Genomic DNA, 15687 nt, shown 5'->3' with positions numbered 1-15687 from the left:
GGCAGCTGTCCCAACATGCGTTTTTTAAATTGTTTGCAAACACTCTGTAGAGCCTTAACTGTCGAATTTTCCAAGAATTTCTGTGAAGTAGATTAAGAAAAATAATGCAATGAATGGTAGAAACTGGGGGAAATAGGTGCAAATAGCAAAGCTAGGGCTCCCAACCCACAGCCAGATCAGAGGAGTCTCCCATCTGTGTTCTGTCTGGGTATCGAGAAAAGAATGAGTTCTCTTCTGCCCTCATAGTGAAGAAAGCATAAGCTTACTGGAAGCAGAACACAAAACAACGAGGCAGGAAAGCGCAAGTGTCTGTGCAGAGGCAGAAGACATCCTCACCCAGCCCAGATCATCAAGGTAGAGACGCTCACACCAGAACAACACTGGGGAGCACTTCACACCCACCAAAGGGACTTCTTCCATAGGCTGCTGTCTTTGGAACTGGCAAAGCCATCCCCAAACTCTAAGCAAAATAAAGACAATGTCCTGCAAATGGCCAAATGGAAAAGTGTGAAACGCTAGAAACTTTTATTTGAACCCTGTATGGTTGAACAGGGCAAACCTGAAAACTGCTTTAACTCCAGACCTCTTCTAAAGCAAGGGGAGGCCTGCCTTATGTACACAGCACTGGAAAGGGCCATTTGGTTGTCTGCAGACAGGCACATCCAAGAATGTGAATAAATGAAGTAAATTTAATCCGGAAGAAGAGAATAAGACTACCAAAAAATTAAAGTATCAACTAATGAGGAGCTACACAAACTCAGAAGAGCTCGGGATGAGATGGTTATTCAAGTACACACTGTATACAAGATGATGGCAGCAATGTAGTGACAATGGACTGACAAAGCTGAGCCGCACCACCATGCTCTATTCCAAACATATCCCCATTAAATTTTAAAAGAAAATCAAACTATAAAAATAAGTAGAAGTATTGTGTAAATGGAATTATCTCTGTAAATTGGATAAAATTATCAACTTAGAATAACTACTTGAATGAAGAAATCTAAGTATAAAACCACATAAAACTTTAAGTATCTGTTATTTACAGGTATGTTTTAGGCCCAAAGCAAGCATTTATTGAGACAAATATCTGTCATATATAACTGCTGATTCTCTTTTTTTAAATGAGTTTGGGTTTTTTTTTTAAGAGTTAACAGGAAAGTTTCCCTCATATTAATAAGTAAAAGATTTTAGAGATAACTTTTAAAATGTGAATACACATGATCAAATATTATATTTAACTATACCTCATAAAATATAAATTTAGTAGTGTTATCTTTACACTGCTACTAAATTAACAAACATTTAATGCACTACTGAATTTTTCAAGCATAGGACTCTAAAACAGATTTCTATAGGAATGAATGTGAAAATTATTAAGTTTTTCCTTAATTGACTTGAAAATATGTATGAAGTACATTGAAATAATCATTATTCTTGGTTTAATAAATTCACTTTTAAAAACATGTAAAAAGAAACAAATATACATGTAATTTAAAATCACATGTATATTATATGTTTACTATAATGCCATTGTACAATAGCTTGGTAATATAACATCCTATGGAAAATTAAATGAATATATGATAGTTTACCATAAGTTTAGTGATAAATTTTCATTTGTAAAAATCAAAGTTGTAAAGAACAATTTAAGAAATGAGAATATTCCCAAAATACCACTAAGTGGGAAAGGCAAGCCATAAAATGAATATATAATAAATCACAACTTGGTTAAATATACCTATCATTCTCTGTAACCCTATATAGAGGGAGAGGAGAAAACCTGTGGGTCAGTGGGCTGGGAAAGACAGCCTGGTTCCAGGCTGAGCTAAGGCTAGAACCCTGGTGACTCTGCAGGGACTGTGGGAGTTATGCATGTTCCTGGACATCAAGTCTCCTCTCACATAGCTACATCCCCCCAAGCACACCCCAGAGGCTATCCATCACATAGGAGCAGCACCCCAGCCCTTCCACAGGAGGATAAGGTATCCCCAAGCTCTTAGACCAAGCCAATGGGAAGTACCTATTGTCAGACCCTGACCCACCCCAAAACTGTATATAAGAATCCTACCCAGAAGGAATAAAGGTGTGCGAGAACTACTCTGTCGTCTGAGAGCTTCTATCATAAGAGCTGTAACACAGCTGCTTGGGGAAGAGATCTGCTCTCCAGAAAATGCCGCCAGCAGCTCCCTGCACTCCTCACTGGCTGGTCAGCTCCCACCAGCTCAGCAGCAGAGCCTAACTCAGTGCAGGGCACTTGGAGCAACTGAAGTGACAGCCATGGAGACAGAAGTGGAGGCAGTGGAGGCAATTTCCTCTCCCTGCTCCCACTCTCTCCCGTTCGCCTGGACCCTCACACCTGGCAGGGCCATAGATCTCCATGAAAAACCTCCAGTGCACAGGCCCACAAAAAACCACAAACAAATTAGGCCAAAATTGCAAATGGTCTTTATTTCCTAGTTTCATGACTCTAGTAGACTCTCAAATCCTTCATTTCACTTATCTACAAGTGCAAAGCCTTCTGCCTTAAATGATCATCCACTGATGAAATGTTACTTAAAATGAAAAGACTTAATTGTATCTGTTCCTGTGTCTTTATTGGGATGAAGCTGTGGTGTCTGTTTTTGGTTTGCTACTCTGTCAAAAGCAGTTCTGACACACACAAGGGCTCAGAAGAGTTGACATTTTGTTTGGGATATACAATGCAAGAATGTTAATCTGCTAGACTATGCCTCCACCTCCTCCTCTCCCTCTTCCTCCTCCTCCTCTTCCTCTTTCTCCTCCTTCTTTGAACAGTAACCCCTAGGACAGCAGCTACTAAAGACTACACATTGCTTAGGCTAGACCCTGAGCCCCAACTCGGCACAGAGCTATCTCCCCTGTACTGTACTCGCTTCCAGGCTCCTGCCACCAGCCCCTGGAGAGCCACCAGGCCAAGGCTGGTTTGCTTTGTCACCAAAGTTAGTCTGGACATTAGTGCTATTTCAAATTGGCCTTATAGCTAAAAACAACTTCAGAACTCTGAGAATAAAGGATAAATTGTAATGCCTTGCCACAGAGAGGCAGAGGATGCTAACGATGTCTTTGGAGTCCAGGGAGAACTGGAAAGCTATGGTGTGGCAATCGCTGCGCGATCAGCAATTATCACTCTGTAAATTATCAGCAGCCACAAGATCCTCCCAGGGACATCATCCCAGAGCGGGGCTGTTTGGCTCCTGTCTGCCCCAGCATTTATAAAGGACTGGAGTTGAAGAGTAAAGCAGCAGCATGGAACGGTAAAGGATCAAGCCCTTGCATCTCCAGGTAGTCTGTAGAATGGAGCGGGGAGGGGTGGCGCTGAGTCAAGGATAAGTGGTAGAACCTGAAGTCAGGGGCCCAGGCCAGCAGGAAGGGATGGATGGGGATGGAGTAATGTTCTGGCTTAGGTGAGACTGCAATGGAAAGACTAGGGGGAGGGGCAGAATCTCAAAACTGTTCTGCCTCCTGTTCCAGAAGGATCTCCCCCCACCCCTTGCTCCTCCTTCTATTGCCTCTGTCTGTCTCTCCATGTCTCTCTGAGTCTGTGTGTATGTGTGCCTCTCTGTCTCTTTCTCTTCATCTCTCTCTCCCCTCTCCTCCCTCTGTCTTCCAAGTACCAGCACAGCCACAGATATTAAAGTTTTCTAGTCTATGATCCTTACTTAAAAAAAAAAGACAAGAAAGAGAGAAAGAGAAAAAGAAAGAGAGAGAGGGAGAGAGAGAGGGGGGGGAAGGAAGGAAGGAAGGAAGGAAGGAAGGAAGGAAGGAAGGAAGGAAGGAAGGAAGGAAGGAAAGAAAGAAAGAAAGGTGTACATAAAACTGCAGAATGTGAAGGACAGAGAGAAGTTAGTGTAAAAAGAGGCACAGATCTTCCTGTCCAAAACCTTATGGACTGTAACCACAATCTGTGTCCTCTAGAGGGGCTGGATATCTTCAGGTCCCAGGAAAGGCCTGGGTAACCAGACTTCTCATTAGAGAAAAGCTCAAATGCCACTGAGCTAAGCACTTCTTCCACTTCTCTTGGTCCTTATTCAATTTTCTCTCCAAGTTCTCCTGTGCTCCCCCAGGATCTCCTTATGGATTAGTGCATAAGTCTTAAAGCAAACCCAACAGGCTATGTGGAAGTTCCTCCCATGTTCCTCCCACTCCCCCACCCTTCTTCCCAGGATATTCACTGCCTCCACTGAGCCAATTAATCAAGTTGCTGCCACCCAGGGAAATGAAGTTCAAAACATCTATAGGCAGTGGGCACATTTCCCAGCATCCTGCCACACAGGGAACCCTGTTTTAACAGCAGAAACCAAGGCCCCACACCAGTGTCATTAGGATGCAGAAGGTCAGGAAATCTTAGTGATCAGGTAATGGAAAATGGCCCTTCTGGGCTTTAACTGGTGTCCCAATCCAGGAAAATCATACTTGGGTTGCAGGGCACAATCTAATATCCATGTTTACCATCTCTCATTGATCACACAGACACCAATACCACTCCTAATATAAAGACTCATATGAAAGTGAAGTTCTCAAAACTCAGTTCAGACTCAGGTCTTTTAAACAGTGGGCATCTGATCCAAGGCATGCAAGGAAGCTGGGCCCAGCCCTGGCACACTGAATTTAGTAATCCCAGCCACACTGGCTTAGGGCTGCACTGGACTGCTGCTTCTCTCTGGCTTCTAGTGTTGGCACTCTGTGTGACAAATTTCTATAGCCCATAAAACTATGAGGCAGGAAGCTATGTTCTGTTTGTTCTTCACCCAAAGAATTGTAACTTCAGGTGTGTCAAGGTGATGGATCAAACAAACAGGAATGTTCTCAATGCTAAGAGCCAGGCAGAATAATTCCTCTGCCTGCCTCCTCTGTTTCACAGAAGTTTTCTAAGGATGAAAATTTATCTTAAGAAAGGTCATATAAGGAAAAGGATTATTGAAAATCAGCAAAGGCAGGACTAGGAAGACCCAATGGCCTTGGCATCAATAAGACAATATACATAATGTTCCCTTGTATATTAGTAGATGTTCAATGGTTCCTGTTATGTTCCCTGTTCTATGCCAAGCAGTTTCCATATATTCCTATCTTGGGAAATTTTACAGTAGCTTGCCTCCAACCTATCTGGTCCTGCTCTTGTTATAACCTCAGAATATTTGTGCTGGCTAGCTAATAGGACAGTCTGTCCTTGGAATATTTTCTGTTTGAGCAAAGAGAATCAAACCAGGTAGAAATCTGTGGACTTTTAACAGTTCCAAGACCTGAAAAAGCATGCCACCAATAGGATGGAGCACGCAGGCCCTCCAAACAAATCAACCAACTCCACTGCCATGGAAAGAGACTTCCCTGCAAACACTGCCCCCAGTGGCAGATGCAGGTCAAACAGCTCCAAGTAACAGATTAACATTTGTCTGTGAACCATCTCAGAGACTTTTGATTTTGCCATCCAGTTCTCCCTCAACAAGAATGCTTTTCCTGATTGAGATAATTTAGTCAGTATTTGCTCAGCACTTTACAGGGAAAGGTGATCACCCACTCCTTCCTATACAGGAGCTGAGTAACCACAGCCTCCTAATGGCACTTAATCTAAAGCATGGGGGTGACTCACCCTCCCAGAGATGTCTCTCCAAGGGTATTTAGTTTAAGAAAAATATCTATATGTTCCCTAATTGAGCCAATTCCTTTTGGTTCCCAGCTTCGGAAAACTACTTGGTTTCTGTTAGCTTTCATTTGCTGTTGTTGCTTCTCAATTTAAGTATATGTGGTATGCATCACCTTAGCACGGAAACCCAAACCTCACCCAACAACCAGCACCCAGACATCTTTCCACTTGGTTCTCCTAGTGGCTAGGTATGATAAGCAGTCACAGAAAAACACCATCTATGGGGTTCCATAGAGGACTAGTCTTTGCACTGTCACTGTGTTGCTCTAAGCACCCTAAAACTATCCTCAAATCTTATACCCAGTCTCAGTTACATTGACCCTTATATGAATATTCTTTATCATACTCCTTAAGGTCCTCTGACTTCCTACTACTTTCTAGCAGAGCACTGAAGCCCTACTCTACCTTCAAAAAGTGTCCTATACCCGAGCACCCATTCCTCCTTTGCTCCTCTTGCTTCATCCTGAAGCCCATCCCATCTCTCTTGTATGTGTCCAGGCCATACTTGCAAACATTTGCTCTAATGAATCCTATTCCTTGCCTCCCACGTAGCTTCTCAGTCCCAATGATAAGCTGCAAGGCAGACAGATAACAACTGAAATATGCATCTAGTAAGGGCAAATTTTTAAATGACCAAAGAATACATTTTAAAATAAAGCCCACTTGAAAATCAGTTTCCCTTCCAACTCAATTACATCTAGACCTCCTGCTCTGAAGCTCCTTATCACTGTGAGATTCCAGCTCTGACAGGCTTCAGGAGTTTTTGAAGAGTGTTACCGTAGCAACATGGAAGGCCCAGACACCTGGAATGGAGTGAATGACACAGTACTTCCCCTCATTCCAGGACCTGAAGGGCCCAGCAGAGCACAGGCATGGGCTCTACAGGGCTCGAGTGTAAGCCATCTAGGAGGAAACAGAAGACCATTGCCAACGTTTTACACCCTATGGGAACCTCAGAGTTGGAGCTGAGTTAAAAGAATAGTCTGAGAGATACTGAAGGAGATATCAGACGAGGCTTTACAACACTCAAGGATGAGCACACAAAGCTATGCATGGTGGTGAATTGTGATTTCAGTAGACAGCCATACTCTGCAATCATAGCAGAGTGTCCAAATGACCTCCCCTTTCCTTCTGTCCTCTTAAGAGATGAAAATCTCAACAACAACAATATTTTTTTCTTATAGACTTGGCCCAGACCAGTAGCAACCATTCATCTCAAGGCCTCAACCAAAGGTCAGAGTTTTGGGCAGTCTATTACAGGTATCATAAGCCAGCCTCAACCCCCTTGACATTGCCAATCACACTTTAATTTTATTGAATGTCACAGGATAGTCATTAACCCCCTGAATGCACCACAAACAGACCATTAAGTTCTAAGAGATCATCAAGCTATATATATCGGCCATCGCCAGACTTGATATCACCAACTCATAACTCCATCTTCCAACACAGCATGGCTGACAAACCCTATTCTCCTCATTATACTAGGACTCTAGGACATACTGGCCTTTCCCCCAGAGAGTCAGTTCTCCCATATGTGCTGTCACTACCCCTGTCCTGCTCTTCATGTCTCTTCCCTCCACCCCTCCACATACTCATCCCCACTCCCTAATCCTCTAGAAGTTAAACCAAAGTCACCCACCCATTATCATATACACTTTGCCTACCTCTGCATTGGCCTCAACTTGGCTCCAGGACTCTCTGGTGAGAATTTATTAAGCCTCATTATTACAAGGATATCCTTTATCTCTGAAGCATTATCACTGGGGAGAGATCTGCTCCCCAGTATATGGCAACGGTTACATGTGATTACATGAACCTGTGCCTGCGGGTAGACCAATCAATGACTGCTTTCATCCTTTTCCAGAGCACTGAGTCCCTGAACATGAGCACTACGATCTCTGGCCCCAACAAGCACAAGACTGTCTTGCACAAAACATTTCTGGAACGGCTCACAAGGTAGCTGGGTAGACCAGGCGTGAGGCAGCAGCCTCTGCCCTTCCTTTATTCCCATTATAAACTCCACGAAGGCTCATAGAGCCTATATCTAAGGCTTCTCTTTTGAGTCACTATTCTAAGCCCTCAATTATTATAATGATACCTCAGTCACCCACCAGAAGAAGGACACAGTTCCACTGGAAATACCCTCAGGCCTGGCACCTGTAATTGCATCAGATGAAAAGCCAAGCCATACCTAGCCTAACCTCCCATCTCTCATGTCCCTTTCCCTGGATTCCAATGCCCTGCCCCTACACACACGCGCACACACACACTTCCCACCATCCCTGCAGTTCACTTTTTCTGTCCATGGCTCTGTCCCCCAACTCTGAATCTGGCAGATACCCTGGCTACAACTTCTATCACCAGTCTCAACCACAAGTTGCATTGTCTCAGAAGCTGGACTGAGTTCTCAACTCTGGGAAAACCTTGTATCCCCATTAGCTTCCAGGCAGCCCTGCTACTCATCCAAGGGAGAGAAAATGATTCTCAGAGACCCATGATGGACTCAGGTTTGTGCTATTAGCACTTCCTGCTTGAACGTTCTCTATGAGTCCTTCTCAGCATCCCCCAGAAACACCAGCAGCATCCAGAAGAAAAGCAGGGAGTGGTCTTCCTCTGCGAGTTAGCCCTTGCTGGGAACCCAAGGCACTGCTTCTGTTGCCATCTTTAGTGGTACTGAAGCCAGAAGGTTTGGAGATGAGGACCAGAGAGCTTACCTTGCGCATGTCTTTGCCAAAAGTCTCACTATAGGTTGTGCCAAGGATTTCAAACTGGACATAAGGATTTGAGCTGTCTTCCCGAAACTCCATAACCCCTGTGAGGCCAGTGATATGACCCTGCAGGAGAGGAAGAAAAGACATGTAGAGGTGGGAAAAGTTTTCTGTGGTAGAGAATGGAATCCTAAAAAGGGGACAGAAGTGAGTGCCTATATCAATGACAGAGCCATTAGCAGTCCCAGGACATCAGAGCAAGATAAATGCTTCACAGACTATCTTAATCTTACAGAAGAATCCACAAGACTTTTACCTGCTATCATTGCAGTCCCATGTGTTTACAGCGATTGCTATGTGCTAGTACTATGCTGGCCATGAAATTAAAACATGATTGCATTGGTCTCTCCACTCTTGAAGTTTTATGTTTGTCTTTGCAACCTGCTCCGGAGCCTTCACTTATTCTGACACAAGGAGGAAGTCAAAAGTCAACAAGATTTGTGCCCAACACATGTCTTAAGGTTAGGCAGCAAATAAGAGCACTGAGTTGGGCTTGGCTTTGCTATATCTGCCATCTTGAGCAGACCGCTGACCATCTTCCATCTTCACTCTGGAGTCAATCAGACCCATAGCATAAATCTCATCAGATGAAGGAAAAATATTTTCAGAGCATAATACCTCATACAGAATGGCTTCGGTAAACATGCCAGTCCCATGCCTCTCTCCAGTTCAGTAAGGTCCACAGGAGCAGTGGGCAGGGTGGGACTGAGCCAGTAGTCATCATGATCCTCTCCCTTCTCTCTTTCAGCTTGGGGTGTGATTCTTACCAAAACTTCTGTGACCTCAACGAGTAGAGGGTGCACCATAAACTGCACCGTTCCAGAGAGGACTTGCTCTGCTCTGAGCAACAGTGAATTTAAACCAACACTGAAACATGTTTGTTACAACCGAAAGCATGTAAAATATATTGTGGCTAAGGTTCCTGGCATTGTAGATTTCCCAAAATGCTCTTTTGAAGTTTCTAAAAGCCCATTCACTCTAACAAGTCTTCTGTGGGTTACCCAATTCACTTTAATTACATCCTCTGAAACACCACTCTTTAATCACATGTCACATGTACATAATGCATGAACATGCATGGGTACACATGGGTGCACATTCACACATATATGCACATGATGGGATCTTAGATAAGCAACACATGACATACAACCGAATATAAGGGTTTTTTTGTTTTTGAAAATTTATAGTTTGCATAAAGGAGCATTGGAAAGACAGAAGACAGGCAGCTATGACTTTACTTGTGACTTTGGGCAAGTCATTTAACCTTCTGAAAACAGATCTCTTGTGGAGACATTTGAAGTACATGACCCTGGACATCAATTCACTCCACTTTTAAATATTTAAATATAGATTCTAGAGAGTGACAAAGAGAAAATCCTGCAGAAGACTTAGGCGGTCTCTCACAAATAAACACACACACACACACACACACACACACACACATCACATACACCACACACACACACACACTGTGAAATAGCTTTGTACCAACTAAGTGGGAGTGCAATGAGGGACTTGTCTCCAGCCTTGAACAACCGTAGAGAGCAGTGCTTCCTTTTACATACCTTTTTAATTGTGTCTAGCATGGATCTCCCTCCATTCCATGGCTTGGTAGACTTCCGTATGCAGTTAAGGCTTGCCATACTATGCCACTTCCGGTCTTCCAGCTTCCTGTGGAAGGCGTTGGCCAGCATCAGAACACTGTCATACAGGTAGAGATTGGAGATCTACAAAGACAGAAAAGTGCAAATCTTTCTCCACTGCTGTATTACCAAAGAATGAGGTGGAGAGCAGTGAAAGGCTGGGTGATGCCAACAGCAACAGTATCTTCCTGATCCTGTGAACTTGGTGGGCAAGGAGCCTCTGGCTCCCTGGTATTTTCTTTCTTTATGTTTGTTTTCAGCAGCTCATCCAAGTGGGCTAGGAGTTAGTCTAGGAGAACACAGAACCTGCCTCAGGAATAGGAGTAGGGGGCATACCCCCATAGCAACAAGGAGAAGAAGTGGGGTCAGCACCATGATCAAGGCTTGCAAGGAGGTTTATCGCCTGTTCAGGTAATGGAGCAGGAAGGTAAAATGAGTAGGGTAAAGTGAGGCCCATAAAATCATGAAGGTATAAAGGATCAAGGTCTCTGTCAGGGCCTTAAATACAACCAAAGTTTTCTGTAAATGACCACATGGCAAAAACTTTAGGCACTGAGGGTCTTATAATCTCTTTTAATAACTATTTAATACCACAGTTAAAACTGAAAGTAGCAAGAGGTATTTCATAAACAAATGGGTGTAGCCATTTATCAAAATAGATGGTGTGCGAGCTTCAGCTCAAGGGCCATGGTTAGCTGACTTCTTGGTTCAATATAATGGTGGCAACAATATGATTGGAAAGGATCAAGAAGGGATCATGATGCAGGCATGCAGGGCCTTAATGGACATGCTAAAGGGGGGCATCAGGGAAGACTTAGAGAGATATATGCCACTGATGTAGCTATGTACAGGAAAGTTGGTGATTATGCCTGGATAGAGGCAAGACCACCCTAGTCACTAATGGACCAAGAGTTAATAGAGGCCTGGGTGATGATACAGCAATGAAGAAGTGGCAGCAATTCCTATGTCTGATGGGCAGTGCCATCCTGGATGCATCTAGGATTTGTAGATTAGGTTGGCCAACATTAGTGAAGCCAGCCCATAGAGGGAACATGGCTCCATCTCAGGGCTTGTGAGAGTAATAAGTCTGTGGAGCTGCAGAAGGCCAGATTGAATGTGAAACAAACAGATACAGTGCTGAAGAAATCTGTATTGTCAGCATAGGCATGGCCATGTCAAGGACCTGTGGGAAACTAGCAACGCCTTCCGCATACAGGCCAGTTAACTAACTTAGAGTTAACTAAGCCTTCCTCTAGTCCAACTACAAATTTTGGCTGTGTGTACAAACTCAAGTGTTTACAAACTATTAACTAGTATGTTCAAAAACTAGTAACTGTAGTTTCCTCCTCCTCGTGTTTACAGCCCGAGAGTACCCTGTTTATAGAGACCCCCCTGCTCAGACTAGTCAGCCTTCCCATGTGTACTGCACATAATAAATGTACCGACCGGGATTCTAGGTTATTATGGTAGTTGCTGCCACTCCATCACAGCCCACCTGACCCCAGCTTTTCTGTACTTGTGTCTGTTCTTTCTTCATTCCCTCACTACCTCAGTCATTTCCAGACCCAAGCCATGTGGGACATGGAAATGAGAAACTGGAATACTACAGTAAAGGTCAACACTGATATGAGGGAGCCAACCTTCCCCTGCCTTGTAATCCAAAGATAGGATGGGTTTGGCAGGGGGTGAGCAGGAGGGCCCTCAGCATGGACATGGACGACAGAGCCTTGTTCTCAAGGCCTTTTCCTCAACACCCCCCACCCCACTACCCAAGAGTGTGGAAAGCCGTGCAGCGAGCAATCGCTGTGGAGAGCCGTGCGCGTGCCGCGAGCAATCACCATTATAAGATGGCGCTGGCCTCCGCCGTGACTAACTAGTAAACAAGCCTTGTGCGCAAGTGCGAGAGTGAACTCACTCCTAGTCACTGCCCATTCTCAGGGTGTAATAGTGGTGTGATGGGCGAGCAACGAATCAAGAGCTGTCACGCCACATCAGGTGCTGAAACGTCATGGCTGAGTGCTATATAAGGGACTCCATTTTCTGGGGTCGGGATCTTCCTGAGAAGTAAGCAATAAAGCTTTGCCGCAGAAGATTCCGGTTGTCCTGAGTGTGTTCTTGCCGGCGGGGACAAAAGCTCGGGATACAAGAGGACAACAAAACACAAGGGAGAGTAAATGAAGAGCGAGGAAGAGACAATATCCACTCTTTGACAGTTTTGGGGCCCCTGGTTGATATCTCGCAAACTGGGTCAAAGGGATCATTTTCTGCATTCTTAAGCAGCAAGTAGCCTGCTAGAGTTATTTCAGAAAAACATCGCTGAATATAATGGAGAGAAATAGAAGACAATGATGACCTCACAGTGCTCCTGAGAAGACCAAACAGGCTTTTGTACTATATATAGGAAGAGCCCCTGCTACATCTGCCTCATCAGCCACCCTCCCTAACTGCTTCTGTTAGAAGCGTTATTTTCCGCCTGTACTTGCTCTCCTATTAGTCCTAGTATAGATGTCAGAGAAGCTGGTTCCTAGATAAAAACCTGAGTAGGAACTGTCCCTCAGAACTGAAGCTGAAGTCAGAAGTGTATAGATCACCAAAAAAATCTGCTCTATTAGGCCTGTCCATGAGCTCAAACTAGCTCTCCCTTTGTACTATAACATAACCAGTAAGAGAGCATCACTTCCTTTATGCTGGCCAGTGATGAAGGACTTTGTTCTGTCTGCCACTGAGCTGCATCCTTCCTGTGATCACCATAGACATCACGCTATAGGAGTAAGAACAGGATGCATTCTACAGAAATGACTGCAATGTGCCTGCATGACTAATGACTGCAGGCTAAACAAGGGTCCCAGGCCAAAGGGAAACTCCATGCCAAGGTCATGGTTACCCTTCAGGTGCCTGAAGTACACAAATGCTGACCTAACATCACAGGAAGGAACATTCCTATCACTGGGAACTTGTCACTGTCACATGGGGAAGGTGACAGCAAGACTGTGTCCCAGGCAGTTCAAGCTTAGAGGAGCGTGTTTTCAAGGAACGAGACTAACTCTTTTCCTAATCCCACCAGCAAAACAGCCCGCCAGAGCACCCACCTCTGCAGAATTGTCTTGCTGTTTCTTTCCCCCTCTGGAATACAAACTTGTAATGGAGATGTTCTTACGGGAGAATAGAAACCACTTAAGAACTGGTATGGAGTTTGATCGTTCTTTTTTTAATTATTATTATTTTCCTTTTCTTCTTTCTAAAAGGATAACTAGAAGATGAGAGTCCTTGATGGTGTGAAGATTTCTTAAGACATTCATGGAGCTCTAAGCTGCCCACTCATAGCTGGTGCTATTTAGTCAGTTAAGACCCTCTGACCCACGCCCACACCTGCGGATTCACTCCCACATCAGATCACAGCCTACAGTGCTACTTCAGCTTTGGCCCAGACTGACACTCAAAAGACTTTTTCCTTTTTCCCCAGCACTTCTAATCACAATGAATTAAGGCACTCGACAACCGTGTGAATGCCGAGAGGCCTGCAAAGAAGAGGAAAAGGCAGAACATGAATCAGAAAGGCCAAAGAAAGCCCTGAGTCCTCCCACAACTATGTCTGCCTAGGAAAGTAAATGGATTCTAGTTCAAAAGAGCTGGCTTGAGAAATGATCTTTTCCAGGCACTGATAGGCCTTTGAACCACCCCTGTATCACCCTGGATGCACCCTCCTCTATGTGCCGGTTCATAGACATGTTTACCTCACTAAACTCTGAGCTCTTTGAGTGTTTATCTCTGGAGCCTGTCACAAGTAAAGATGCAAGTCTGGTGATTGATCAGTCTTTGATTGATGAATGCCCTGTGGAGACACAGATCTATAGAGAGACAGACAAACAGACAAGTAGGAGTGATAGATAAATAAATGAATGAGTAGGTGGATTGGTGGGTAGATGGATGGGTTGGTAGATACGTGCTAGGTGGATGGATTATGAGTAATAAATGAATGAGTGATAGAGTGAGGGACAGTTGAAATGGATGAGTGGAATGGATGCATGGATGGATGGATGGATGGATGGATGAGTAGATGGATGGGTATATAGATGGGTAGATGGATGGATGGTATGGGAGGCAAGTATGGGAATGGGTGGATAGATTAGCTGGCAAGGAAACTGATGAAACTTCTTTGTTAAGAATGCACACATTAATTCCCCATCTAAATATAAAGCATTGGGAAAGAAAGATTTGCTGCTTCCAGTTTGGTAGGTAAGATCTTTCATTTGTTTCTCATTTAGAACATACTGAAAATTACTTCTTGATCCCCTCCTTACTGCTGTTTGTACCTACTTACGATTACATCTTCTCTTAACTTAGTTCTTGCACCTGGGAAGATGGATGTCTCAGTACTTGCCCATCCTGGGACAGAAACTAGCATTGTTTTGTATACTCATAGACAATATGCTTTTTCAGAATTCAATGGTGGTTTCATGTAAGGGACACAGACAGCATGGAAGGCCCTGCTTTTATTGTCTGACATGTTAAGAAGTGTGTTTTATGCAAAAAAAAGAATAACATGTAATAGAACATGTAATATGGCAGGCAATGGTGGCACACGCCTTTAATCCCAGCACTTGGGAGGCAGAGGCAGGCAGATTTCTGAGTTCAAGGACAGTCTGGTCTACAGAATGAGTTCCAGGACAGCCAGGGCTACACAGAGAAATCCTGCCAAAAAAAAAAAAAAGCAAGAAAAAGAAAAGAACATGTAATCTATGCTCAGGATGCTCTTCTACATCCTAATGAATAAAGGAAAGACTCTCCTCAAGGCAGGTGGATAGATGTATATGTCAGTATTAGATAAGCCAAGGAGAGATTGGGAAGAAAGAATCTCCTAGCTACATGGACACTCACTAATAGAAAATAAATAGCACAGGCTAGAGCTACAGACCAGGAAACAGAGAGGTGTGGCTTGAAGGAGACTATGTTTCTTTCCTTCCTATCAAAGCAAGGAACTACACAAATTTCATCAGCCAAAGGAAAACATGCAGAGCATAGACTGTACTAGACAGGTCCTGATACTCATGCTTGAATAGGTCCACATCTCTGGCTGATCTATGGACACTGTAGCACAAAGTGACTTGAACCAGTAAAGTGTTCTAGGTAGGAGGAAACTTTGAGAATCAGAGAGGTTATAGCATCACAGCCAAGGGCTTGACAGAGACATGGTTGCCAAACTAAAAAATCTAGGCCCAAGTCAGAGATGCCATTGGGAGTGCAGTTGGGAACGTGGAAAAGACAGAATGAAGCAAATGTCCAAGGTCCTTTGGGGAACTTGTGTTCTTCTATAAATGAACAGGAAGCTTCACAGAATTAGATTTTTACTCAGACCCCCTTGCTGAGTGACCTTAAACACATATATCAAATGCTTGTAGATATCTCTCTATGCCAATGAAGTACAATGTTATCTGGAACCCTAGATAGGTGTAATGTGGCATTCCTGGTTATTCCCGCCAATCTCCAATGCAGATGGTAACAGCTCTTCATGCAAAGGCTTCTTCTAGTGTCTTCATAGATACTTTCATTCTTAGAGGCAGCAGAGATAAAGAGTGGAAGAGGTAAGTGAAGTACTTACACAGGCTCCTAA

General features: G+C 43.9%; 1 protein-coding gene across 1 annotated transcript in view; it reads right to left on the bottom strand.

Moving 5' to 3' along the window:
• The window catches only part of Grid1 (glutamate ionotropic receptor delta type subunit 1), a 770962-nt gene that overhangs the window by 224640 nt on the left and 530635 nt on the right, over window positions 1–15687 (bottom strand). Inside the window, exons 7-8 of the mRNA XM_021181815.3 lie at window positions 9999–10160; window positions 8377–8496 (exon numbers count right to left, since the gene is read on the bottom strand). Of these exons, the coding sequence (XP_021037474.1) occupies window positions 8377–8496; window positions 9999–10160 (282 nt within the window). The remainder of the gene's footprint in view (window positions 1–8376; window positions 8497–9998; window positions 10161–15687) is intronic.

Source organism: Mus caroli, unplaced genomic scaffold (assembly GCF_978045245.1).
Source record: "Mus caroli unplaced genomic scaffold, Mus_caroli_1 scaffold_12, whole genome shotgun sequence".
Taxonomy (NCBI): domain Eukaryota; kingdom Metazoa; phylum Chordata; class Mammalia; order Rodentia; family Muridae; genus Mus; species Mus caroli.
This window is presented reverse-complemented; position numbering and strand designations above follow the sequence as displayed.